Below are 15,000 nucleotides of genomic sequence, written 5' to 3' on the forward strand. Positions count from 1 at the left end.
AGAATTCCAGAATATTAAACCAAATTGACTGACATGGGCTTTCTATCACTACTTAATTCTATGTGCCTGTATGTTTTGGTTTGTCTTTGCACTGCACTGTAAACCAATCCACAGCACAAAACCAACAACACAAGCCTCTGAGCCACTGTACTGGCTATGCACTCAGCACAGGCAGAACTCCTCCTAGTCTGGCTGATCTGTTCTCCTAAACTCTTTCATAAGACTTAAGCCTGTCCCAAAAGACATGACCCCTACTCAGTAATGCATCTTTCTGTTTGCCTCAGGACAAAACAACAATTAACTAAACCCAGTGCTCCTGCAGTGAAAATAATGTAATGGTATTGCTCTCTGTGTTTGGGAGTGAGGTTGGGGCGGCGGCGGGGGGGGGGGGGGGGGGGGGGGGGGGTCTTCTCTGTGTCCTACTTAATAATACTTTGCCCTTCCGACAGGTCTGTGTCCACGGCAACCGCATGTGTGAAATAAGGACGTTGTGAGGGTGATGGAGGAGGATGGAGTAACCTTTTCATGGTGCACATGGCCGGGGCCTTTCAGCAGTGACAGGCTGACACAGTGCAAAATGAAGCATGCCCCGGCTCTCGTTTAAATGACATCAGAAATGCCAACAGTTCTGACAGGCTTTCCCAGACACTGTGCTTGTCGCCTGCTGTTTCTACAGAAATACAGTCCGTTCTGCGCCAGTGTGAGTCTGAATAAAAGACAGGAGAGACTGGACTGGCCCGAGTCAGTCAGTCTGAAACACGCAAACACACACACACATACATACAGACACACACATGGAAAAACACACACATAGAAAAAGACATAGACAAACAAACACACACACTGAGAGAGAGAGCAAGAGAAAGAGAGAGAGAGAGAGAGAGAGAGAGAGAGAGAGTGAGTGAGAGAGAGAGAGAGAGAGTGAGAGAGAGAGAGAGAGAGAGAGAGAGAGAGAGAGAGAGAGAGAGAGAGAAAGGTATATATAAACGTACACACACACACAAGCACACACACACACACAGGGGAGTCACATTGGCACCAGAGGGTCTGTAATCCCCCTGCCCAAGCCATCAGAGAAAAAACCCTTTAATGCTTTGCTTTAGAGACTGAGATCTGATAAAACCACAGGGATGAAACCAAAAATAGTTTTCACAGCATTAAAATTCCCTGACCAGATCGACCTCATTGTCTAGTGCTTACAATTGCAGCCACTGTGTACTCAATGGATGCTATTGTTGTGGTAGTGAATACCGTACAGAGCTAATGTATAATTCAATCATTTCTCTTTTTTGACAAACCCGAGCATGAATCCCTAACGGAGCAACAGAGAACGAGCTTCATCTTGCAGCAGGAAAAGTCCCGTCCACTGGCGACATCTTAGTCAGTTTCTAAAACGCAGTGTTAAAGGCAGATCTTAGCGGGGAAACTAGTTGAAGAATGAATGAGAAGTTTGCACAGGACTCTTTGACTCTTAATGTAAGTCTAAAACTTGAGGAGCAGCAAGTCTTTCTCCCTAGTTCCTGATATTTACCAAGATAACGTTGCAGCCTAATAAATGTTCGGATGTAAACTTTTCATCTTGTTTACACTGCTCTCCTCTATGCGAGGTTAGGGATTTTTTTTTGTTACCTTGTATAACGGTAATTCGCAGTTCCTTGCTCTGGGCGTTGAATGTAAGGGAGAAATGCAGTTTGGGCTGAAGGACAGAGCTGCTGTTTGGCATCGTGTGGGTCGCCTCTGTACCACAGGGCTTCTCCTCCGTAGAATCTGGGAAATGACAGACATTTCTGAGAACCAAGAACGCAATTTGTGTCAGTGCGACTATTAAGTCAGGAAAGAAAACGTGCGTATTGGTCATTCTGCAAAGTTTCACAAGGGAGTTGACGCATTCACGAGCAATGAATTAAAACTGGGATGGAGATCACGCTCATATTGACAAAAAAGCCAAACCAAAACAAAACAAAACAAAAAAAGACTCATTTGTGCCAGTTTAGAGAGGCATGTTTTTCGTTAACCACTTTGCTACGGCTGATCAAATTCAAACCTTAAGCTGCGATTTTCCTCCGTCATAATTCGTAATAAAAAGTCACCTGTGCAAAACAAAGGCGCGATAAGAACGTAACACATAATTAGTATGTAGGCGTATCTTCTACTCAGAGAAGTGAAAACTGCTGAGGTGATATGAGGTCTTTTTTGCGGATTCAAAGCACTGTAGACACAGACAAAGGGACAGCTTAGATACAGGATTCGTAAGGCACCTAAATATTTACAGTACAAGCTAGTACCGATATTAAGTCAGCTGTGATTCAGAGAAGGATGAATAACACCTGGTGATACTTATTGTTATTCAGTCCACAACAACAGAACAGTTCCTGTTTTTCTTAGTCTTTGGCAAACACGGCGGTTCAATTTTATTTCAAATTTGTGAAGTGATAGGGGAGAGGGACATGAGGTATGGGGGTTTAGATTGTGTTTCCATTGACAGTAGGCAAAACATGTGTGGTTTCAAAGTGTGTGTTGATGTTAGATTTTGTCTTGTTTTACCTTGCCTGGGTATGACAAAGACATCCTGTGACCCCTCCGTTGCTTGGTTACAGCTGTCGTGTTCAGCGTTCGGTTTCTCTGTGGCAGGCGCGTCCACAGCCTCTGTGTTGTGCTCCGTGTAGTTCACCACCTCTGATGACGTCACACAGGGCTTGGGTTTGTAGAAGATGGGGAATTTCAGGAGCGAGCGAGGCTGGATGGACTCCGTAGATTTCAGCACACTAAACTAAAAGTGAAAGAGCGGGAAGGGACAAGACAAAATAGGGAGTTAAAATCTAATTTAGTTTAGATCGTGAAGAGGGTTCACAAATTCCTCCGAACACTGTGTGCGCCGTAACGTCATATAGGCGAGGGACTTAAGTACGATGAGTTGTACTCTGAGTTTCGCCAATTCTAGTACAAACATTTCAAGCATGACGGGGTCAGAAATGCTAACTCGGCATAAGGATGGTACTGTTAAGTAGGAAAAGGTAGCCTAATGGCATGTTAACTGGTGTCTGGGATCTGGTAAAGTCGTATGCTGGACGTAACCAATGAGCGTAGCATTATCTTCCTCTGTCAAGGTCGCGGCCGAGGTAACAGTGACGTTAGAGCTTCGCCGCGTTCTCTCAGAAAAGAATGATAATATCCACGTTCTCGACGAACCTCAGATAATTATGCAGAGATAAATGAGGCTCTTCGGGTTTAACAGATTTCAAAATGTAATTAGTCAAGGTGTTACTCAAGCCTAGTCAATTAATGATCGTCCACGTTACCACTACCACATTTTTTAATAACAAAGATTAATAACTAAAATAATAAACAATTAATTACGCATGCTGTGAACGATAGCCCATAATGTGTGTAACTCTATAAGGTTAACGATTTTAGAGGGAAAATGGTAATTGCATCAATCGACAGACAACTCATTGCAAGATGCTCGCGCGCGCGCACACACACACACACACACACACACACACACACCCTAAAGTTAAAGTATGGCATTTCATATTATGGACGTGATTATGACTAACTTGTCGTCTGCCTACTGTGCGCTGAGCACCGCCATTAAACTCAACACTTCAGTTGGTTGTCTCACTGCCCACGGTTTAAGTCGCGCTAAAACGCTGCTATTTCCACCAATTGAACTACAGCCCAGTATGCTCTGTTAAGAGACTGCGAAACCCAGGATGACTCGTTGACTTTTCTATTTTTGTACCTTTTATCTGTAATTTGTGCCCAAAGACTAGACCATCAGAGCTTGCCTTTTAATGATGGTCCTCTTAGGTTTAGTCAGAATAACTCTGTACTGCAGATGGATGCCCGTCCGATTACATCATTACTAGCCAAGACATCACGGCCGTATCGATCCGACGCCTGCTTGCTCCGCTCTCCGTGCAGAACACACAGCTGGAGGCTGGACTATTTCGTAGTAATCAACTATGAAACTCTGTAAACCCAGCCAAGGTCATGTCATCCCAGGAACTGACTGTAGGCTCAATGAGGTCCACGTTGTCAGTGTCTGTCTAAATCATCACTGCGTTGGAAAAGTTGTTATATTTTTATGGAAATCGTACAGGTTTTGGGTAGCGTTTATTAATATATTTAGCCAAGACTATACAGAACTGAATCAGTCTCTTAATCATTTCTATCTTTCTATCTGTCTGTCTGTCTGTCTATCTATCTGTCTGTCTGTCTGTCTGTCTGTCTAAAAATAGGATTGTCGGTACTTCATCATGTCACTAAATGTCGTACCTCAGTCACAGCTCCAGTCTCCAGACCTCCATCCAGTCAGTGCATTTCAAACCCTCACTCCTTAAATAGTGCATATGTGTGCATGCACATGGGCGCGCACACACACACACACACACACACACACACACTTGCACGTACACACACGCGTGCACACGCAGGGAGCAAAACCAAAGGCCCGACTTTCACTGAGAGATATCAGAGAGATAAGACCCCTTTCCATTCTTCCCCTGAATAATGTGTGGTAAGTCATTACAGAATTAATCTCATTATGTCCCATGCTTTTCTGTGTGACATTATTTCCAATGCAGATCAGTGGATCATTTTGGAATAAAGAATACAGTGCAGTAAGAACAGCCCCTCTCTCTCTCTCTCTCTCTCTCTCTCTCTGAGACAGGATGAGTAGGGGAGGAGGGAGAGGGGGAGAGAGCCTAAGATGCCTCTGGTGTGTGTGTGTGTGTGTCACGTTTTTGGGCTTGTGAATGCAGCGAGAATGCGGAGTTCTTTGGTGAACTGCGTGGATTTCTGCCCAGCACATCACAGCTTTACAAGTAAAATTACACTTTAGTACCCCAGCAAAGTATTTAAGCCTTCACATTTCACTTAAGTGTCATCAGTTCACACTCTACTGAACTGCAACAGCAGGTCAGTGTCAAAGTCTGAATCACATTTCCGTGACACTGCAGACTTCACACTCAATATAAAAGGAGCTTTAAAAGGAGCTCCGAGCCGCACCCACGGTTACATTTCAATACATGTGCTGTGATAAATAGGCTTGAGCGTGTATGTGTGTGTCGGTGTCTGTGTGTGTATGTGTGTATGTATGTATGTGTGTGTGTGTGGGTGTGCATGAGTGTCTGTGTGTGTGTCTGTGTGTCTGTGTGTGTATGTGTGTGTGTGTCTGTCTCACATCACTAAGACACCATCTGTGGCTTGCCGAGCTCAGCTGTCATTCATTGTGATGAGAGTGGAGAGAGTGTGGACTGAATGTGAGAGAAGGCATCAGTCATCAGCCCAGCAGAACTGTCCTCTCACACACACATATCCCTGACAGAGATGGGCTGTGACATCACTCTCACAGATTCACTCATTTCATTACATGGTCTCCTCTGTTTAATCAGGAGCCTGGAGTTTTGCATTTGAATATAGATGCATGTTATTTGAATATGCATAATTGTACATTTGTGCAGACGTGCAGATTAGTTCATTGTGTCAATAGAGGGCTTCACACACAAGTCTCAGAGGTGGCAGGAATGGTCTATGTAAATGACTGATGTGTTGAGACAAGCTGTTTGTCTCACCAGGTGCCACAGGGACTCACTGATAATGACAGGACTCCACCATGTGTTTGTGTGTGTGTGGGTGTCTTCATCTATTAGTTTATTTTATTTTATCTTCATGGCTCTGGATTGCTTTCTCTCATGTAACTCATAACATAAGTTCTGCCCGTTTAAGCAAGCACTGACATTTTGAGGATCGGACACTGTGGTCGGGTCATGTCTGATTGACAGAGGCCAAACTGTAGATGGATGATGAGGGAGAGAGAGAACTGGGGGCTAATTCAGGGTCAGCCAATCAAATTGCACGATCACATCCAGTGTGATTAAAGAGTGCCCCAAGATGAAAGTCCTGCAGCAAATGGCTGCGTGTGTTGTATGATAATTTGTGTGTGAGTGTGTGTGCGTGTGTGTTTATGGGCACATGTGTGTCCATGTACGTGCGTGTGTGTGTGTCTACGGGCACATGTGTGTCCATGTGGTGCTCGTGTGCACGCGCATGTATCTGAATGCGTGTGTGTGTGTGTGTGTGTGTGTGTGTATGTGCCTGTGTGTATGTTTGTGTGTATGTGTATGTGTTTGTGGGTATGCGTGTGTGTGCGTATGTGCGTGCGTGTGTGTATGTCTGTGTGTGTGTGTGTGTTATCTTTTTGGTGAGAGATCCATTGGTGAGACATTCTTTGGTGGAGAGAGCTTTCTGGTCCAGAATTCATTGTTGCCCGGTATGTCCTTCAGCCCTGAGGTTCTAAGAATAGAATATTCCGGCACTGTCTGCCTGTCATGCTAGAATACCTCTGATTATCACAAATGCCACCCTGCAGGCCTGGCCAAATGCACAGCTTCTCCTTAGTCTCCCACCCTCCAACACACACACACACACACACACACACTAGCCCCCACCCCCCGCAACCTACACTGTTACCAGCACGTATCAGAGAATTTTGAGAGTTGTCAGTGAGGCTGATATTTTTCACCGCTAGCTTGCAGTATAAAAGTAAATGAAATAAGATCCCACATAGAACTGCCTGGATGAGGTTTCACATGTCTTTTTCTTTTGAACATGAAATCAGTCCATTAAAGCGGGACCCCATTCACCATTGGATCAGAGCCGGTAGCATCAACAGAGAAACCGATCGGACTGAGGAGAAGACAGCTCGCATCTTAAGACCGCTAAACAAAATACACCCTCGCAATTGCCACATAGTTATTTAGTATCAGAGGGTGAGAGAATCTATATGAGTGTATTGACTGGGAGATGCTGCAGGCGCTGTCAGAGTAGGAGAGGAGAACCAGCAGTCCCACAGTTTTAACCATGACAGACAGACAGATACGAATCATCAGACATTTTGACTCCTCCTTCTCCTTTAGGGACCAACTTCAGGTGTCATCTTTTTTCACCCTTAACTGCTTTTCTTTCTAACAGTCTATTGAGAAATCCTCATGGTGTGAAATCACCTTTCTTCATCATCCAGTCCCTACTCTAATATTCATAACACCGTCAGTTACACAGACATTAATTCAAGGCACGGGATGAGGACATTTTTTTACCCGAGTTATTTAAACAGATGGATTATTTCATTCATACAAGTAATGGAAATAAATATCATTCTATGTATTAAATACCTGTGTTTTTTTTTATAATCAATCAATAATCAAATACACACAGACACACACACACACACACACACACACACACATTATATTTATATTTACAGGAGACTCTGTTAGTGAAAAACAACTTTGACTCATATGAATGTGTTTTTTTGTTTGTTGTTAAACTGTTCGTATAGCTGCTGGTAAACAGGTGCTAATCCCCTAACACTGCATGATGTGTCATATTAAGTGTTTCAACAACCTGTAAAATCCACTTAATGACAGCCATTGTTTTTAGAGTGATTAGCATGTATTCATGGGCATTGTCTCTATAGAAAATCTGTTAATGCACCTGTCATACTCTTGAATCTAAAACACTTTAAACATGTTCTACCTCGTTCTTTTTGAACAGGTAGATAATCATTCCAGACTCCCTCAAAACCACAGAGACACGGAGCGTTCTGTCACCTTACTCCGATTAAAAGCTTTAATGTCCAAGGTCACCTGTCCCAGTTTTTTTCCTCCAGCTTTTCTTCCATCCATCTATCTTTCCCTTTCTCAGCCAGATTGAACATACCTCGGATCCTCTGTTATATAAGCAGGACGTTTCAGTTTCTGAAGTCATCGTATGTAAGCGAGTGTCCTGGTGTGTATGAGAGAGGATCTGGTATGTGGTACTCTGTGTGCCGTACCTTCTGTGGAGAATGCAGGACGCTCGGCTTGGCTTTCTCCGGGTCAGCGCTGTCCCCTTGCTCCAGCTTGCCCTTCTTACAGGACTTACAGAGCAGCGAGAGGCCGCACAAGGTAAGGATCCCCGACGCCGTGCCCAGAGTGGCACCCAACACTGCAGCGGTGGAGAAAATCATTCTGGAACGGCTCACGAGAGAGACCGCGGACTGACTGAATATTATCAAAAAGAGAGAGAGAGAAAAAAAAAAAATCGACGGATAAAAAGAAAAAAGACGAAAAAAAGATAAGGAGAAGTGCGGTAAAGTTACTCCTTAGGTCTCATAGCACAAACAAACAAAAAAAAAAAACTGAAGCAAAGATTCAATTGTAGTAGTAGTCCTGTGAGACAACACAAAAAAATCCAGAAAAAACCTGTAGGTTTTTCTGTGAAAAAGACAGAGAGAAAGAGAGAGAGCAAGAGAGAGAGAGAGAGAGAGAGAAAGAGAGAGAGAGAACGGTTACAGGATCCTGCATCCAGGACCTTTGAATGTGTGAAAGGCTGCTCTCCCTCTGTTCTCCCTCTGCCTGAGAGATGCCAGGAAAGAGATAACACTGTCTGCTGCAAAGAGACTGCTCGTCTCCTAATAGAAACCAGAGAGAGAGAGAGAGAGAGGGAGACAGAGAGAGGGAGAGCAAGGTTGAGGGGGGCGGGAAAGAGGGAGGTGGTTAAGAGCTGGCTAGCCATATTGTGAAAGGATAAGCGTGTCATTGATGCCCCTCTCTCTCCCCCCTCCCCCCCGCGCCACCCCCCCCCCCTTTCTCTCCTCCCCTCCTCTTCCCTCCATCCCTCTATGTGACGGTGCAAGCCAGCTCTGACGTCATGGCTGAATCAACGTCGTGTTCCTCAGGAGAGACTCCAAAGCATATGTGTAGGAAGCCAAGCATGGACCCCACAGTCAGGGTCTTGCTATTCCTGGAACGGGCCCCGCCCAAAACGTAACGGTTTACATCTCAGTGTCGCGCGACCCACTGTGTTTGAAAGACACTCTCCTACGGCAGTTCCTCTGATCATTCATAAATACAAAAATCTGAGAAAGCATTACACTCATACACAATTAATGACGGCCCATCCAATCACAACCCATCCAAAATGGATCTAATCACCACACAAGTAGCATGAATGACATACCACTTAGGAAACTAATTATAAACTGTAAAAACCACCAATGAAGAATCTAGATTGTATTAATGTTAATCTTAATGTTGTATCTGGTTAATTTGCACCAACTGCACCAACAGCTGGTGTATTAAAAGTCCTGATTAACAGTGAGAATTCTAACACTCCACTTGAAACTTTTTTTTTTTTCCCCGATCGGGTCCAGCTGCTGCCCTCAGGCTGTGCGGTTGAGGACCGGGTTTGGCTGGCACTAAGAGCAGGTTTGGCAATGAGAGGAGGTCTGGCACTCTCTTTGTCTCAGCAGAGTGTGTCCTCCACCGTGTCCTTCATCATGCACTAAGCCTCCGATCTGAAAGACTGTTTAAATCAAAAGCCCATCCAACATGCCTCTGTGCACATCTAATGAGTTCACAGTCAGATTCTGGAAGTTTCTTCCCTGCACTGCAAAGGAAAAAAGAATCACCCATACAGGCTTGTGTGTGCGTGCACACACACACTCACACACACACACACACACACACACACATGCATACAAACAAACACAGTCATGTGTTTTCAATTTAGAGAAGGGAATAATCTAAATTTAATCTATTAAAGGCGGCATCTCTTAATTCTATTGTTTCACATATAGCCAGAAAGACCAAATTAGACACACCCAGCCATCAGCCTGATTATCTGACAGTTCTATTTTTTATAATGGGGAAGAAATTTGCATGTGTCTGGCTCTTCAAAGGGCTCCGACTGCACTCGGTTGTTTTGCTCTCATTAAAAAAGAGGAAAAGCAGAAGAGGAAAATGAAGTGCAGAGGACACCTTCTTAATGCCTTTTTTTTAGGATGTTCCAATTTTTGCATTACACATACAGGTAACTGCCAAAATAAACGGAACGCTTGAGTAAGTGCACGAAAAAAAGTACGCGTTCAAAGCTGATACATCTAAACAGGTTTGTTTCCTGGGTTGATTAATTCAAGCAATTACCACTCCACTCTGCGATTAGGGTCATGTATAAAAATGATGCGTAGCCCTAGCTGATGATTATTTTGTCTCTTACAGCTGAAGAGAGAGAAACATATGAGCCTTCAAAGAATGACACTATAGTCCCTGAAAGCCCTGTTACACTTTAATGCACAGTGTGGAGGTTCAATAGACTGCAGGCAATCTGGAGAAAGTCACATGACAGGCTGAGTCATCCCTCACCCTGTTCTCCAAGGGCTGATAAGTGAATGTGTGTCACACAGCACCAAAAATAAATAAATAAATGAGTTAAAACATAAGAAGCCTGAGAGCCTGTCTCCTTTGGTGAAGGGGCTTCAGGTGGCTCTGTTATGGTGTGAGGTGTAATCTCTCATGGACATGGTCTGGGTCAACTCAACCCCTCAGTGGAGCATAGTATATGCAAATAAGTACAAAACCCATTCTGTTATGGATCACCTTCATTCTGTACTCCAAACGTCCCTGCCCTGATTAAATTGGTTCTCTTCCATGATGCCTCCATTCATAGGACACAACCAATCACTGAGTGATTTGGTGAGCATGAAAATAACGTAAACCAATTACCACCTTAGTCACCGGGTCTCACATCAAGAGAACACTTACGGGAGATTTTGAAGTGGAGTCAGAAAATCCGTGTTTCGTTACCGTAAGTAAAACACCAAAAGGATAGAACGTCACGCGAACGGCGCGCGTTGCTTTCTTCCAGTAAAGGTCCAGACCCGTACAGCAACAGTGCGCTAAAAATTTTCTGTCGGCTTACGGTAACCCTGTACCTTATTAAAACACTTTACATTAGTGATTTCTTTATTTTGACTGTTACCCCTAGACATGAAAGTGTTTCCATGGAAACAACCCCTTGTCCCGCATCAGCTGTCTAACACCCCAGCACAGTCGCTTTTTTCCTCAGCCGTAGACCTGCTAAGTTCAGAGCAGAGTTCAGAATCAGACACTCTTCCGTCCTAATTATCAGTCGTTACTCCTGCATCGGTCTGCAGACGACGCTTTGGCCCTCATTAAAGCACATTGTAAGAAAGGGGAGTGACAAAAATAATTAAAGAAAAAAGAAACCTTCAAAGCTCAAGTTCTCCGAGAGGGGAAGTATTTTCGCACAGGAGCAATAAGTGGTTAAATAAACATTTCCAAGTGCGTCCTTTGACATTAGTAAACGGGAGAAGAGCTGTTTATTAATGAGATGTCTGTTCCTACCTGCTTGGATTCCTTACAACTTCATCCCTCATTTAGCCTACTCTTGACCTTGACTGCAGTTATTTCCGATTGTTAGAGGATACGACTGGAAAAAGCAGGATAACGTGTATCTGTTTCGCAGGATAATGTGTGTCTGTTTCGCAGGAAACAGAGGAGACGGAAATTATATTGAGTGGATTGCTGCTAGAGTGTGACATACTGTGTGTTATTTCTGTGTCCGCATGTCACCTGTCGTTGCAAACCACAAGGGAGAGCCGAATGACACCTTTAACACATTAGCACAGTAGTCACCGAACAAAGACTCCTAATTAGTGCAAAACTTAGTGCAAAACTGTGCTATAAATTGTTACTTAGGCAATGCCCAATACACCGACGCCCGCACACGTACACACAGAGACTTCTAAACACATCCAGCCATTCCCTAGTACAGCACCGATGTGCGTCTTGGGAATTTCGCTAATCTGACAGAACACTGTAATGCTGCTTCAGTCAAATGAGTGTCGCTCCCAGGGTAGGCGCTGGATCCAGCGGTAATTAATCATGCCGTCATTGCCTCTGCCAGTCAGACCTCACATAACCTCAAAAGAGTGTGTCAGGAATATTCAATTCTGCGACGGGCAGAGTATCTATGTGAGATAACAGAGCAATTAACGTTACATTAAAGCGTCTGTCTGTCAAAGTAAAAAAATACACGAACGTTAATGAAACCGCATATTTGTTATACTGTGATAGAGTCGGGTTTTTTTTTTTTCATTTAGGTATTATGTGAATGTCATTTGAGGCCCAATCAATGCTTGGTTTATTTGCAGGGCTTGACCCTGAAAATTCAACCGTAGAGCTACCATGCCACCTTGAGGACTGAAAAATATGACCACAAACAACACAAAATCACATTAAAGAATGTGTGGCCCTGCATCTTTTACTTCCGTTGTTGATTCCCCGTGACGTTTTTACTGTATATTAACAGAGTATACAATATACACTTTGTTACGTGCAAAAGAGACTGGCCTGTTTAAAATGGAAAAAAATGAATAATTTTGGAGCCGCCGTGACAAAACGGCACGCTCATTATCTGTCTGTAGGTGTTTGCGTAATGAGGGTACAGATCGGCTTAGTTTATATCGGTCACACGTGCATTTGGTCCATGTGCGAACTATTTGATAACAAAGCGGCGTGCACGCTCGCGCACTTTCTCTCTCTAACACACACACACCCACCCACACACACACACACACAAACACACAGCCCGATGGGCGGGGCTTGGATTTTGGCATCAGGTTCCAAGATGGCGACGTCCATGGTGCTAAGCTTGGATAATTTACCTTCCGATCCCTTATTGTTGATTTTGTCATTTCTGGACTTTAGAGATTTGATCAGGCAAGTGCAGTTAACGACAACGAAATGGAACATCACTGCAGGAAAAAGCATGTCCAAGGAGAAAAATATAGTATAAGTTCTCAGTGTTGGTCCATTTGCTGGAAGGGGTAGCTTGCAGAGCTAAGTTACCTAATGAAGGATGCAACTAGCCAGTTAGCTAGGTGTTTTGCTGCAGAACAAAACATTTCAGATTTTTACCGAGTGCATTCATTATGTGCGTTATGTGTGAGTTAGATTTTAACTTAAATTACACTGTCCCGGCTTTCGTAACACCGATAAAGAATGAAAGCAATGTAGTAATGTCAGCGAAATCTAGCATTACCAGTTTGCAAGCCGTCTTGTTAGCAACTTCACATAGTAAGAACACCCTAGAAAATGCTAACAGGTTGTATGCGAGTTTTGTTTACACCTACAGATTCTGTTATTACGCAGTGAAGAATAGTTGAACATTTTGTTCTTGAATTTGATGAGAGCATGTCGTTTTTATTATTACCACGAATGCAAAACATCGTTATTTAGACTAATTTCAGTATTTCACGGTCGACGAAACTCATAGTCTTTTTCGTGTTTTCGCTTGACTTACACGAAAGTGAAGCCGATACAGTGCGATCATAACTGAGGTTATTCGGGTTTCTGATTTGAGTCATCGGTATTCAGTCTGATACATAAGATATTGCGAGCAACTGTAAACGCGAAGCTGATTTTGACATTGAGGAGTTGTCCACCTGTCATAGGTAGCTGACACTGTAAATTTAGTACCATTTTATACGCGTTGCAACAATTGAAGCTTCTATCATTACGAGTCATGGAGCTAACGTGTAATAGATATCTATGTGCAGGTCAAGACCTTTCAGATGAAAAATGTCCGTAATATTTCTTATTTCTTTCATTTTAGTTGCAGTTTTGTCAGTCGGCGACTCAGTGAGCTCACTGGTCACAACCCGTTATGGAAGGGGCTTTGTCTGAAGCATTGGCTTTTAACAGAGTAAGTTTAACAACTGAACCTGAGCTACTATTCGATTCCGTCTCTTGTTTACGTGCAAAGTGAATCCAAATTGTTCCACATTGCTTTCCGCTTCATACTGAGATTTCGAGTACAGACCAGTTGTCAATTTGTACTGACACTTTGGCGTGGTCTCACAAAATATAGTTTAATCACATGCTCTCATATTTTGGAAACAAATAATATGCTGATGTTTAGCATACATATAACTAAGAATTGGCAAAATGTGTAATATATATATATGGCCTAGTGAAAAAATATTGAAAAGAAAAAAAGTTGCACTTTGCAAACTGTGTCAGATGTTGCTTTGTGTTGTAGATAGCCTGCCTCCCACTGATCTCCTGTCTGAGTTAACATGTTTTTTCTTTTTTTGTCTCGTGGATTTTAAACCCAGCACCCGTGCTCAGGCACTCAGACAAACAAAATCAAACCAGGTTTCCCTTTTATTTCCTCACTTTAACCCAGACAGTGTGTCATTCTGCAGGTCAGATAAGACAGATAAGTCACAGAGCTGGAAAGATCTGTTCAGGGACTACTATGCCGATCTTGGCCGCTACATTGACCATTACAGTACCCTGAAGAGGGCATGGGACGACCTGAAGGCTTACCTGAACCAGAAATGCCCTAGAATGATCGCCTCACTGAAAGGTAATGGGAGATTATTATTGTCGTTATTATTATTATTAATATTATTATTATTACTATTGTATAATTAACTATAGCCCTAAAACTGTTCTGATGTAAGCCCGCTCAAAAATTGCAGCTGATGATTGATGCAAAGTGTAGTTTTGAAATCCCCGGGCTTGTGTAGAAATTAGGGGCGCAACGGTATTCAAAAGTCACGGTTCGGTACATTTGAAGTCATGGTTCGGTACGGTTTTGGTACAGTGAAAAAGCTCATGCAAAACGTGAAATTTCTTTTTATTTATTATGAATTTACTTGTAAACTTATAAACTTGTACAAACTTGTAAAGAGTGGCAAACTGGCCATAGTTTCCAGTTTGCACTCCACTCTGTTTTTTCCTTGTACCGATGATATTGACCTTTGGATGATGCAGTCTCGAATAATCATGTTCAACGTACTGCCAGCAACATACCGGATTTTGGTTGAACAATGCTGGCATGCTGCCTTCGTCTTATGCGCTCGTTTTTGCCCATTGCTTCTGGAGTTCACTGGAAAACCAAAAGCGTTCCCAAACAGGAGACCTGAAGGATACGGGAGGGTCCTCAAGCCTGGTGGTCGCCATGCTTACGAGGCTGCGTCATTCGAACATGTGCTAATTCAGTTGCTAAGTTACGGCTCCGTTATTGAATAAGAGAGGAAACTGAGTTTTTAATTTTAGTTCTGCGTACAGAAATGTCGAAGAGAGGGCACACTGTATATTGTCAAGTATCACTTTATTCGCTAATGTTTCGGTCGACCGACCATCA

At 43.3% G+C, this 15,000-nt stretch overlaps 2 protein-coding genes across 2 annotated transcripts in view; one reads left to right on the forward strand and one right to left on the reverse strand.

Annotated features, from left to right (window-relative positions):
- syt13 (synaptotagmin XIII) overlaps positions 1-8,011 on the reverse strand; it is a 17,573-nt gene extending 9,562 nt beyond the window's left edge. Inside the window, exons 1-3 of the mRNA XM_030766780.1 lie at positions 7,838-8,011; positions 2,545-2,770; positions 1,630-1,767 (exon numbers count right to left, since the gene is read on the reverse strand). Of these exons, the coding sequence (XP_030622640.1) occupies positions 1,630-1,767; positions 2,545-2,770; positions 7,838-8,011 (538 nt within the window). The remainder of the gene's footprint in view (positions 1-1,629; positions 1,768-2,544; positions 2,771-7,837) is intronic.
- Positions 8,012-12,474: 4,463 nt separating this feature from the next.
- Positions 12,475-15,000, forward strand: part of fbxo3 (F-box protein 3) — an 11,947-nt gene continuing 9,421 nt past the window's right edge. The window contains exons 1-3 of the mRNA XM_030765947.1: positions 12,475-12,566; positions 13,462-13,551; positions 14,054-14,217. Coding sequence (XP_030621807.1) covers positions 12,475-12,566; positions 13,462-13,551; positions 14,054-14,217 — 346 coding nt within the window. The remainder of the gene's footprint in view (positions 12,567-13,461; positions 13,552-14,053; positions 14,218-15,000) is intronic.

Source organism: Chanos chanos, chromosome 2 (genome assembly GCF_902362185.1).
Source record: "Chanos chanos chromosome 2, fChaCha1.1, whole genome shotgun sequence".
Lineage (NCBI taxonomy): Eukaryota > Metazoa > Chordata > Actinopteri > Gonorynchiformes > Chanidae > Chanos > Chanos chanos.